We start from the raw sequence: 13,169 nt of genomic DNA on the forward strand, positions 1-13,169 counted from the left end.
TTTTTAGTTCAAATTTCGCCAAAAAGCTAAGTAATTTTTATCGAAGCGATTGTTAATGATTTCGGTAAATGTAACAATAAAATATGGTTTTATAATCTGAATTTTATCTTGATATCTCAGAACATGCCATAACAACCATTTATTCGGTTAAATTTACTTTTCTGTTTTGTATTTTTTGCTAAATGTGTGTTAATAAGAACTATAGTTTTTTTGAAAACCAGAATCAACGATACACCGTTATCCTATCAACGGAAATAAATGAGTGGTTTAAATATCATATATTTTGGTTTTATCAACCAGAACTATGATTTTCCATACCAGAATTGAAATTAACATACACTACGGTAGTTTTACCATTATTTTTTTCCCACCTGTACAAATTATTTTTATAAATAAATATATATATATATATATATAATCCATAAAAATATTCCTCATACGTAAAATTAAATGTTCTTCAAAATTTTTTTTTAAGCTTGGATTTGTCAGTGGTTAGCACCAGTAAAAATATTTCTAGAATTATTAAGAATTTTATTATAATAAAACTAGTTGAATGCCCGTTTGCACGCGGCCAACTCATTATTGTCTAAATTTACCACTTTGAAGTAATTTTCAGCGGTACATATCCCTTTTGGGACAAATACTTTTCCAGTATCGATATTAAAACTGCTTAGTATTGGTACAATTTTAATAATTAACAAATATTTCAATATGATACTTTATATCGATATTAGTATNTCAAATATAAATCTAATTATTATTCAATGGTATGTTTTCAGCCTTGAATTCCCAAAATAGAATAGCTCTACGCTTACTCTTTAACAAAGATATTTTATGAAACCGAAAGAGTTTTAATTCTTTTATTAATACAAAAGTATTTATTATTTTTGTATTACATCCCCCCAAAGGAAAATTTTGGCAAGCCAAAATAAAAAAATTTAGACAACTTTACATTTATGAACTTTAGGTTGGTACGACTGTTCCTTTTCCTTACTACAAATAACATCTTTTCAATTATGAGAAGAAAAAATATTATTTACAATGACAAAAATATGAAAAACATGATTATGCAATTTATCTGTTTAGTCAATTAAACAGAAAGAAAAATGAAACATGTTTATAAACTATTCTACTAAAATTTTCAAAAAAAATTTTCACACAAAAATATACAACATTTTTATGCAAACGAACTGGACAACAATGTGACTTTTGAATTTGTCATTCGGTGGTGCTGTATTCAATAGCAGAGTCGGGTTTTTACTTATTTTGACAAAGCTCAAAAAAAAAGGGAAAAAAACTTTTCTTTTTAATTTATGCTGTGGTGGTTCAGAGGATCTTCCCTCCAAATCAAACTCAGGTTGGAATCCCAGAGATGGATGGTTGATTTGAATTGTATGCCCTGTTCTCGCCGATTGCAGTGCAAATGTAAAATATAAACTGTAGACGAAATATTGAATTATAATCTCCTTGCCTTCTGGATAACCGTGGGAGGTATTTATAGTTTTTCTCACGCAAATGCCTGTCAATGACTATAGTTAATAACAAATGACAAATTGTCTTTTAGTTCCATCAAAAAGTCCTCCACGGTGGCTTGTTTTTCCCAATGATTGACATTGGTAAGCAACCAGGAGCTCTTTTGTCTTCTAAGTTGGGTTCAAAATTACAAGGCTGAAGAGTTGAACATGGATAGTCATAAACTCAAACCTGTACTGGTTATTTAACGGTGGTTATAAAATAAAACAAAATGTTTCAATATGAGACTCAGCTTTAATACAATGTGACTCACGTTGCACAGCTTGGCTATCCATGCTACATACCTAGGAACGGCATTTAAGTTATGTAATTCTATAAAAAGAGTTTTCAGTAAAAATTTCATTGATTTCATGAACTATATTTTTTTTATCAAATGTTTGTTAAGGTCTGAACAGCTTCTAGGTCAGTTCCTTTTAAAATTAAACCTCGTTGCTTACCAATGTCTTAAACAACTAATTCAATAATCGAAACAGTATTAAAACATATAAAAAACTATTTATCAGAAATTATTTAAATAATGTTTTAAAACAATCCTTCATGACTAGCGAGCATTAGTAGAGTACATGTAAACAGATAGTTACCTATCTATTTTTCAGAAATAGTACCATCAGTTATCAGAATAATGTATTGAATGTTAACGTCTTTCATTCCTATTAAAAAGATTGAGTCAAAGTATTTAAATAAAGAATAATTTTCAATTCTTTCTTCTTTTACAGCATGCCTTTCAATTTTGGAGCACATCATCGAACCACCAGTAGTAAGCAATTGCTCTGCTGTCACATTGACATGTCGGGTAGACACGGAAGGGTCGATGGTAGACGTGTGGTGGACATTTCGAGGAGAGAATGCTTCAAAGCTTCCAGATACAACCATTTTGACAGACAATGCCGACAAAGGGATTTGGCAATTGGAATTGAAATGCCCAACTCTAGAACACAAAGGAAGCTATGCTTGTAATGCTCAGGAAAGGAATGAGAGTGGAGTGGTATATAGAAGAGAAGTACTTCTTAAAATTTATGGTAAAAAATGTTTCTTTATTAAAAGATTACGAAAATCATTTTTATTTAACTGTTAGTTTATTTCTATATTAAAAAAATCTATAATGTATACAGGCTTTCAGAAAAACATGGTAATATATATAATGTTTAAATTCATAATTTGTTTAATGTGTATTGAGAAAAAAAGTATGGTCAAAACTACCAAATGGTAAAATTTTCCTCTTTTTGGCTCTATGGGAACATCAAAAATCTCGGTACTTTTTACCGCTACGGTAATGATTTTGGGGAAAATCGATAATAAAATTTGGTTTTATAATACGTGATAAAATTCGGTAAATGTGGTAAAATTTAGTAATTTTATCATGATACCTTACAGGATGGTGTAAGAAACCTTTAGTCGGTTAATTTTACCTTTTTGTTTTGTGTTTTTTACTAAATTTGTGGTAGTAAGAACTTTGATTTTAGAAACCAGAATCTTACCATATGGAGAGAAAAATTACCAAATAAATTATTTAAATACCATATATTTCGATTTTATTTACCAAAATTATGATTTTTATTACCAGAAATGCCATTACCATGCAGTACGGTAATTGTACCAGAATTTTTTTCTCCAGTGGTTGCGTAAAATGAAATGTTTCCAAATTAGAAAAATGCACATTCACTAACAAAAAATTCATTAAAATATAAAAATCATTCATTAAACAACTATAATATATTCATTAAAAACATTTTAATTTCAGTTTTAAATTTATTTGATTATGAAACATGAATAAGCATACAAAGTAAATGATCAATTGAATAATGAGTAAGGTGTCGTGGTTGTATAGTACACGGCAGGGTGTCATGAAAAGTAACTTGGAAATATGATACTTAAATGAGTAATATCGTGTATATGTAGAATAATGTTTGAATGTTCTCCCGTTCATATGAGGGAAAGGATGGTAACCAGCTCAGGCTTAGACCACGGCACCGATATCAAAAATACGCTATTCATTTGATGTATTGAATGGGCTCAGGTCACATCAGAATTAGATAATCGGGATCGTGTCATAAGGATTAAATATTTCATCCACTGGTACAGGATATCCCATTTTGTATTAACTGTACACATTACTCTAATTTAGTATTGGTAGATATACAGTGGTTTTAATCTTTTTTACACTCTTATCACCCATTCAGTTAACTAAAACTCGCATCTTACAAGCTAATTAATGTTTCAATCAATTTTAACCGAAACTCATTATGTACATCAAAACTGGAAAAAATGCGGAAAAGATATAACAGCTTTGTTCGAAAACAATTTATATTTTATCTGATAAAAATTCTTTAAAAGTTGACTTTAACTCAAAAGTACTTCAAAAGGTTAAAAATATGTTCGCTCGAAATTTTTTCTGCTTTTCCAGATGAGCAGCCCTCGAACAAGATTACTTCTAAAACTTTTTTCCACTCAATCCCAGATGTATAGGCATGTAAATTAAGGAGGGAAATAAAATTACGTTATTCAAAAAAAGCGAATCATCGTTTTTGGAATAATCGATTAGAAATCAATGAAACCGTTTGAACTAAATGTCTATAAAATACGATCTCCAAAGAGTTAAAAGAAAAACTATTCAGATTTTTTTTTTTCCAGAGTACATCGTATTGACACATTTAGACCTATCTTAAGTTAAGCGTGCCTACGAACTCAAGAGTTAAGTCGTGACATATGACTGGCGAATGTTTTCCGATCAGAATCAGCAAGACGGAAATAGTGAGAGTTAAGCTTTTAATTAAAAGCCCGGCTGACTTTAGTTTCTCCTGAATTCGGGAAAAGTTCATTTAAAACGAATAAATTTGAGTTTTCCGCATGATGTATTTTCCTGACTAAGAGGAAAGCATTAGCAAGGTATAGAGTTAGGAGAGCAAAGGCTTTTCGAGAATAAGATGAATACAGTGTACATTAAGTTCATTGCTCCCCCTCCCTTTTTCTCTTTCAAAAATTCGAGGACATTAATGTTACTTCTAACTCTTACGTTATCTCTCATTATGTCTTTCAATTTGACATCCACAAAATGTTTAAGTTTTTAAGCAGCGTTAAGATGGTTTTTAAAAAATTTTACTCCATTATTGAAATAATTATAAATTTAGACTTATAAAAGGTACCTGCTAAAATATACAGCTTAAATCTTCAACATGATGAATAGCATTTGACATAAAAAGGGTAATTAGGTACAATGTAACAGCTATTACCAACTCAATGACAGCATCAATCATAAAAATGGTATTTAGGTATAATCTAACAGACATTACTTACTATGACAACATCAGTTATAGAAACGGTATTTAGATGTAATATAGCAATTACTTACTATGACAACATCAGTTATAGAAACGGTATTTAGATGTAATATAGCAGCTAATACCTACTGTATGACAGTTCCTTAAACGGATTTTTTAAAAAAAAAGAACTTAGCATTCAAAGCAATTTTTGACCCAATGATCATATTTTTCCGTACTGTGACCACATATGTGATTTTTTATTGGTCGAGGAGACCAGTTTTTAATAGGCTAATTCACTGTTTGAATATTAAGTTACAAAATAGGACAACTTATAAGCAAACCGACTTTTGATGGGTTCAGGTACTTATTGGATTGTTTGAAAAGTAATTTCGCTTTTTTTTTTCAAAAAGAGAACTTAATTATATTTTTTCAAAGCTATCTTCCTACTAAAGCAGCATAATCGCTTTGACAGCTGATATAGCAAGACTTGCTCATGAAAAAGTTCAATTGATTCTACGCAGTATTTTTTGGTTTGTGGTCTTTCAAATGTGGAATGTAAAAAGCAGAATTTTTGGCATATTTTTACTTTTCTACTATCGAAGTGGTTTAAACAAGAAAAAAATTATCTCATGTGCATGGCGAAGATGTATTAGTAGTATGGCAGTGCCAAAACTAGTTTGCAAAATTTTGATTAACGCTGTCTTAGGAAGTTCAGTCGCCAAGGGAAATAAAAAGCTTTACATTTGAAGCAATGCGATGATTTTAAACTATATACATAACCTTGCCTTGAAGAATTATCTGGGCTTCAGAGCCGACAAGTAACTTAAGTATTTTGCAAGTTATAAATTTTTTTTTAAAAAAAATAGGCAATTTTGCTGCATTTTTCCACCTAGATGAAAATCATCAAAATCACTGCCTTATTCTTAGTTTTTGCAAATTTTTATGAACCCAAGTAATGCAGCACTGGAAAAAGTTTTTAAATAGTAAAAAATTAGACCACAAACGCTTTTCACAAAACTGTGGCTTTTCTCCATATTGACGTTTTGAACCATTTTCAAAATAAGCCTAGACAGCTTTAGATAAACTAAACTTGACCTAACAGTCATGAGTAACAGTTGTAAACACACAGCAGTTATACAAATCGCAAAAAAGCATCATTTCATATTAAGACGGAGCCTTCGAATGCACCGAGCCAGTTTAAGCTGAGGAAGACACAATTAAAGCATTGATTGCCGGCAAATAGCAACTAGTGAAATCGCTGAGACTTTAAATTTAGGGAATTTGACTGTTCATGATTATTCGAAAAGCCAAAGAGTTAACCTCTAAGCTCGATATATGGGTTCTTCATGGTCTTGCTGAAAGAATTTTGTGCTGTCGCGTTGAAGTCTGTAATTTACTCTTCAAACTTCAAGAAAATTCCATTTCCAGAGTTGTCCCTTTTTGAAGCGTATCATCGCTGAGAAAGAGAAATGAATTGTCGACAACTATGTTCCAGTCTCTACAAGATTTTTTAGACGGTAAAATCTTTACTTCAAATAGGGAGGCCAAAAATTAACAAATCAGTTTTTGCCCGTACAGAACAACAAAAGCCTTATGCGTGTGAAATCAAGCTACCGCAAGAAAGATGACAAAAGATATTGAACCAGACCAGAATAGACTATAGTTGACTCAATAAAATATTTATTCGCTATAAAAGATTACCTATAATTTTCATGAAAACGAAATTACTTTCCGAACAAATCCATGTTGTAATTGTTGTCGTATGCCACTAAAGCAAAGAAGGTGCTCTTCTTCTTCTTGATTTCCAGTGGCGCCATTTTCGGCCAAGAATTTGACTTCTGCCACATCCATGCGTCTCAACCTGTTTATAGGATAGACCCATTCATACATCCATTCATTAATCTACAGATCGTAATTTTGACCTAATCAAAAGAATAGTATTACTAAATAAAAGAATAAAATAACCAAGGAAAACCAATTTAGTAGCCCCAGACGTATGGTTTAATCTGGGAGCATGGAGGACTTTATGACCCAACAGATTTAACATGCGCTAGCCACTATTTACGACCGTCCTCGGCCGGCGGGAATCGAATTCATGACCTCTTGGACTAGGGCTCAACGCCCTACCAACCAGGCTACTCCGGCCCAGAATAAACCAATAAATAGAAGAATAGATTTGTCATTTATCTTTGCTAAAACCTGCGTAAATAAAGATCTCAAAAATTACGGACGAATTTAGAAATCATAAATGGATAATTCGAAAGAAAGCTCAAACTGTAAAACTAATTTACAAAAAATGTTGGATTTTATAGGTAAATACAAAAGATGACCTGTACTAAGTAAAATAAAAAGTTAATTAGGATTAACTGTTGTATGGTCAAAAAATATGTGCAGTGTATTCCGTAATGATAGCCTTTACTATGTATTTTTAGAATCCTTATTATAAGGAAGTAAGAAATATATACATTAGAGTTCACAAACTAATATTTATGCAAGTAAAAAGCAAAGAGCTGTCGAAATCTAAAGAACCGTGACCAAGGAAATTAGAACGGAAAGTATCAATACCGCCTTAATTTCTGGAGAAAACACAGAGGAGTTTAATGCGTTTGTTTCATCGATCAATCAAACTGGTTTTGATTTTTACGACACATTCCTCGCAATTGATTCTGCATTGTTAGATAGATTTTGTTTATTTTTTTACTTTTGCTTAATAAATTGTGGAGACCCCTATTGTACATTATTTTTTTAGCTTCATCTTTATCAAGAATTTTAAATGTACATAGAAATAGCGGAGATTACGAAAGATCCTGCATAAGGGTTATCAAAACAAATTGGTTGAAATTCCGCATTAGTAAATCACCGAAGTTACTGCTTGGAGTAGTTAGATTTTGATCTTATCGCTAATTTAGAAAAACAACCATTGTAGATATATAAGATATACCTGTATGTCTTTAGTTTTGAAAATAGAATAAGTTTATTTCTTTCGTTAACTAGGCTTTTAAGGGTTAATGTTTGAATGAATTTAACTATATCGGCAAAGCTCGCAGTGAAGTGTCCCGGGTTCGAATCCCAGCAATGGCTTCTTGATACGAATTCCGCACCCGACTCGCATCGACCACAGTGTTGACGTAAAATATCCTCAGTGGTAGGCAGATCATGAGTTACAGTCTCCTTGCCATTAGACTAACCCTGGGAGATTTTCGCGGTTTTTCTCTCCGTATAACGCAAATGCGGGTTAGTTCCATTAAAAAGTCCTCCATTAAGGCAAATTTCGTCCGATACTTGGTCCAGGATTTCCCTTGTCTTCTGAATTGGATTCAAAATTGCAAGGTAATTTTTATATTAGTAGTCGTAAACTCAAAATTGGGTCGGCTGTTTAACGACGTTTATAAAATAAAAATAAATATATAGGCGAAGGGTAATAAAATATATAGGTAAGTCATGATACTTTTAACATTATAGAATTTGATGAAGCATCAAAAGGCAACAATGGTTAGTAAAATCATACAAAAATAATCATACAATATTGATAACTTTTTATCTCCAAATGGATTTATTTCACTTTCAAAAATAAAATCTATTCAATTGATGAGGTTTGTTATTACTCAGTGAATGAGGAAACCTGCTATAAAAACGCATCCATTAGCTAAAAATGTTCTATATTAAATTTCCTAAGAAAAACGAACTAACCGAATTAATTCATATAATGGAACTTGAATAAATTTTAGGAAAACTTCCATTAATATCATTCTTCTATTAAAAAAAACTAAGGCACCTAATCAAAATTTAATACTTTGATATTTAACCGGAATTTTCTGTATACCTTATCTCAAGTATTACTTTTCATTCAGAAAAATTTTCCCTTGTATTCCAAAATGAGTTTATATCTTTTAAGACTTTTTAGTCTCTAGCGTAATTAATCATTTCCCTTTTTGGTGCAAAAAGGTTCTAGTTAAAAATTTGAAAACAACTGAAACACTTTCTAATCTGTGGAGAAGCTAAGATAAATAAAAATAACCAAAGTACGATAATTTTAAGTGATTCAGAAGCTAGCTTCTCGGTCGATCTACCTCATTATTTATTCGGATGAGAATAAATGACTTTTCTCTTGTGGGCCTTTTTTTTCTCTATTCAATCCTTCTTGAATCCTTTATTTGAAAATGTGCTTAGAAAATTTCCATCATGGATTTTATGCAATGAAGTTAGCTGCAATTGCTTATAATGATCCACTTTTGAGACAACGATATAAAAAGGCTTTCTTCCCTTTAACGATTTTCGATAACCATTCCACAATTCCATGCAGAAGTTTTAATTTTGTCCTGCCATGCCGTCCGGTCTTACGAAATTAAATTTTTAAATGTTGTAATAATTATTGTTTACGACGATTAAAGAGTGTAAATTTAAGAAATATTTTATTACAGGACGTTCACTATAGAATGTTCTTAACAAAAACTATATATTTTAATTGATATCCATAGTTTTGTTATAGGACACTCACCATAGAGCTTCCTATTCAAAGAACGAACAAAGTATTGATAGAAACGAAACATTAAGAAACGCTCGCCAAATTGGCGAACTGTCTTTTACATGGCGACAACAACAAATTTAGATTCATCACATTTCACAATTATTAAAGAAAACAGTGTTAGTTTAATACTACCCAGGTTTTCCACGAGTATTACAAGCTTTGATATTTTAATATATTTGTGATCACCGCTACATATTATTTTTAAAGGAAAAAAACCTATAAATATTGTAAAGTTAATTATGACGAATAATTATAATTTGTAAATGACAGTTTATTTAATTAACAGCAAATCCTAACAAACTGTATCCTGAGTAGATATATCAACAACTATATGGTGCCGATGAACCAATAACTTCACCACAGAAGTAAGTTACATTGAAACGAAAATTAATAGTTACTAGTTTCAGCAAACGCATTATTTTTATCCACAATAGAATGCAGAAAACGAACTAATGAGTAGGCGAAAAAGTTCACACGAATGGTTGTAACTCAAATTCGCCAAGGCGCCAACAAGTATTAACATACATTTACTTCTTTTTTATTTTATCTCATACTAAAAAAAGATAAACTAGTATGGACTATTATTTATATTTTGGCAAATTAATAATTCCTTGTTTCATGTACTTTTTGTTCCAATGCTTCATCTACTAAAATTTTCACATCATAATTTGAAACAACTAAATTCATAGTTTTAGGCAACTATTTTCATAATTTTAGGCGACTATTGACATCTTTAATTCATGATTTAAGAACTAAAACTTTCTCAAAAGCAAGGTTTTCATGTTTTTCTTACTAAAACAGGATCTTATTTTCACATATCTATAAAATTTAGCATAGATTTTTCTCAATTTCTCTAAAATAGACCTGTCGCAAAAAGTCTGAACAGAATGCTAGTTTTTTATGATTTTTTACCATATCAGGATGCTTTTTTTCTCTAATTTAATAGACTATGAGTGGATTTTTCACAATTTCTTAGAAACAGACATTTCACAAAAAAAATGTCTAGAATAACTCCTGAATAGAACGTTTTGTCTATACTTCAACTCTACATTCCAGCAAACTTAAAAGAAAACAAATTTGTTAAATTTTCAAAAAATATTATTGAAACATATTTCGACGGTATGCAAACTAAAAACGTTGTTACATTTGAACACATGTTAAAAATTGTTGAAATTTATATAAATAAAATGGGCACAACGTAAGCATTAATTTTCGATTATGTAGAATAAGCTTTCTAAAACTGAATGGTGTTTTTTTTTAATATTCTTTTTCAAAACGTTTTCATATTTGCAGAAACAATAATTTATTCTATTTTCGTTCAATTATAACAATATGCCTATACTAATGCAGTCCCTAACAATTCATTTCTTTTTCTGTTTCATCTGAACCAGCACTTTCCTCAATTACAAATCGATTCGAAAAGCGATCACTGGGATTCGAACCGGGTTCACCGCCTTGAAAAGCGAACGCTCTATCCTCTGAGCTGCCTAAATTTTATAAAAATGGCGAAAGAATGGGCCAAGTAGCCCTTATTTACGCAAGACTGCCACTGGTCAGAGAAAACCTGGAATTGTCAGGGAATTTTATTTTGCCTCTTAAAAGCAGGAAATAGTCAGGGAAAATTTCATTTAAAAAAAATAAACTGGAAAACTCCTACATTGCACCTCCAAAATAACCAGTCTCAGATTTGTCAGTAACAGTTATCAGTTATAGAGATTCAAGTTAAATAATTCTAATATCTATTACAATTATTTATTGTAAAAATTTCACATTTTAATGAAACTTCCATTCCTATCCTCATTCAATGATATCTCTTTGATCACAAAATGTAATATTTGACTTTACAAATAAAAAATCAAAGTTGTCTGAAGAAAAATTGCATGATATAGATAAAATATGGTTTGGATTTTCATTGAAGTTTTCTTGATATACCTAAAAAAAGTCATGGAATTTTTTTCCTGAAATTGAGTGGGAACCCTGTAACGGTATGTATTCTTTTAAAGCATATACGCTGGTCCCTAACGAACAAATTAGATTTCTTTACGATATAGCGATTTTAATAAATTTTACTGGTATAATAATCTGTTCATTTTTCTGAAAACTCTGATGGCAATTACTCGAAACTAATAAAGGAACCTAGTGCTGAATTCTCGCCTGTCAGAAAGTACGGAGAGAAAGGCCTCTGCGAGAATAACTTATAAAGTGATGCTATAATTTTTCTCTCCTGGAAAATTGTTGACAGGAGGATGAATTTAAACTTTTTCAACTATTGAAAATAATTAATGAATATTATAATCTCGTACGAAAGTTTATTAATCAGTGCTACGCAAAAAATTTTAAATTATTAATTGCATTCTTTTTTAGTGCTAAAAACTTAAATGCATACATAATTTAAAAATTCTTTCATTGGATTCTTTAGTTTTAGCTAAAAAAAAATATTAACTTTATAAGTTCCTCTTTGCTTTGATTAAAAAAATACAAGATGCCATGTAATTACAACTTTTAATGCATATTTTTAAGAATCTTTGTCAAAAAAAATTAAATTATAAAAATTTACGCATGAAAAGACATGTATTAGTATTTAAGTGAAGAAAGAAATAAAATTAAAAAACTATCAAAATCTACCGTATCTACCGTACAGAAAAAAGCGTGGTTAAAAATATCGAAACGAGTACATTTACCTGTAAGCATATAAACAGAAAAACCACTCATGGTTAGCCCAACAGTGGAAGGATTCTAACTTTTGTCCATTAATGGATCACTGATTAGAGGAAATTATGCAGTCAAATTAAATTCAACTATCTCCTTCAAATATGAATTTCATCTAACTATTTGGTTGACTACAAATTCTGTAAATTTCAATTACGTACTCAATATTAATTTCACCTAAAGGAAGCTTTTAATTTTTGGTTGATTATATACTAATAATTTTTAATTATAAATTGATCACTAAGTTTACCTATTAATTACAATGCACGGATGTTATGAATAACGCAACAAATGGAAAGCTATCATTTTGAAATATAATTATTTCACGTTTGTCTATGATAGTTCAGAATAAAATGCCGACGGGAATTATGAAAGAAGGTACGATTGTTTGATTAATTATGAGTTCAGAAATTAATTTAAAATATCTCTTATATGCTTCGGGGAGCATCTTTGCAAACTGACTCATTAATAAACCAATTGAATTAATAGAGTTGGGAGGAATCTCTAAATACTGATTGCTGATTTTCAAGTTGAGCTGATCTTTGCTATCCAATGGCAATTGCAATCTTACCCAGTGGACCGAATTCAAGTACAGTGTAGTTAGTTGAAGTGATAAATTGCGCTATACTATTACTAGCTGTTAGTTACTGTTTCCCCAGACCTCTAAGCGTTTAATAGATTTGAGCTTAGGACCTTGTTTAACAACGTAATTTTAAAGCAGTCATGATTTAATGACCTTATAAAATGAGCTCCTAAGCATGATTATTAACAGGGGATTATTATTAAGTACTTACAGGGAATTACAACTATAATCTTCTGACCTTTTCGTATCCACTTTGAAAATAATGTACATTGTTATACTAAATAATTGAAGGTGCAAACGTAAAACGAGAAACACATGAAAATATAACTTATTTTATATATTTAATCTAAAACGGAAATGCATTTTGTTGTTTAATTATACTATTATGTAGGTTTTATAAAATGTTATGTAAAAAGTCTTTGCCCATTAGATGCTGATTTATTTATATACCAAGTTCAGAGAATGCGGCCAAATTAAACTGGTAGTAAGTTCTTGGCTAAAGATTATTGGAATTTATTTTAGTAACGTGATACCTACACTAAATACATAGTACTTT

The 13,169-nt window shown here is 30.5% G+C and overlaps 1 protein-coding gene across 3 annotated transcripts in view; it reads left to right on the forward strand.

The window, feature by feature from the left end:
• LOC107437280 (tyrosine-protein phosphatase 69D) overlaps positions 1-13,169 on the forward strand; it is a 148,955-nt gene that overhangs the window by 21,179 nt on the left and 114,607 nt on the right. For 2 of the 3 annotated variants that reach the window (XM_043052292.2, XM_071187583.1), the window contains exon 1: positions 2,241-2,552. In XM_043052292.2, coding sequence (XP_042908226.2) covers positions 2,345-2,552 — 208 coding nt within the window. In that variant the 5' untranslated portion in view covers positions 2,241-2,344. Of the gene's footprint in view, positions 1-2,240; positions 2,553-13,169 lie in introns of those variants that run through there. The other variant, XM_071187582.1, reaches the window with a different exon arrangement.

Source organism: Parasteatoda tepidariorum, chromosome X1, assembly GCF_043381705.1.
Source record: "Parasteatoda tepidariorum isolate YZ-2023 chromosome X1, CAS_Ptep_4.0, whole genome shotgun sequence".
NCBI classification, from domain to species: Eukaryota; Metazoa; Arthropoda; class Arachnida; order Araneae; family Theridiidae; genus Parasteatoda; species Parasteatoda tepidariorum.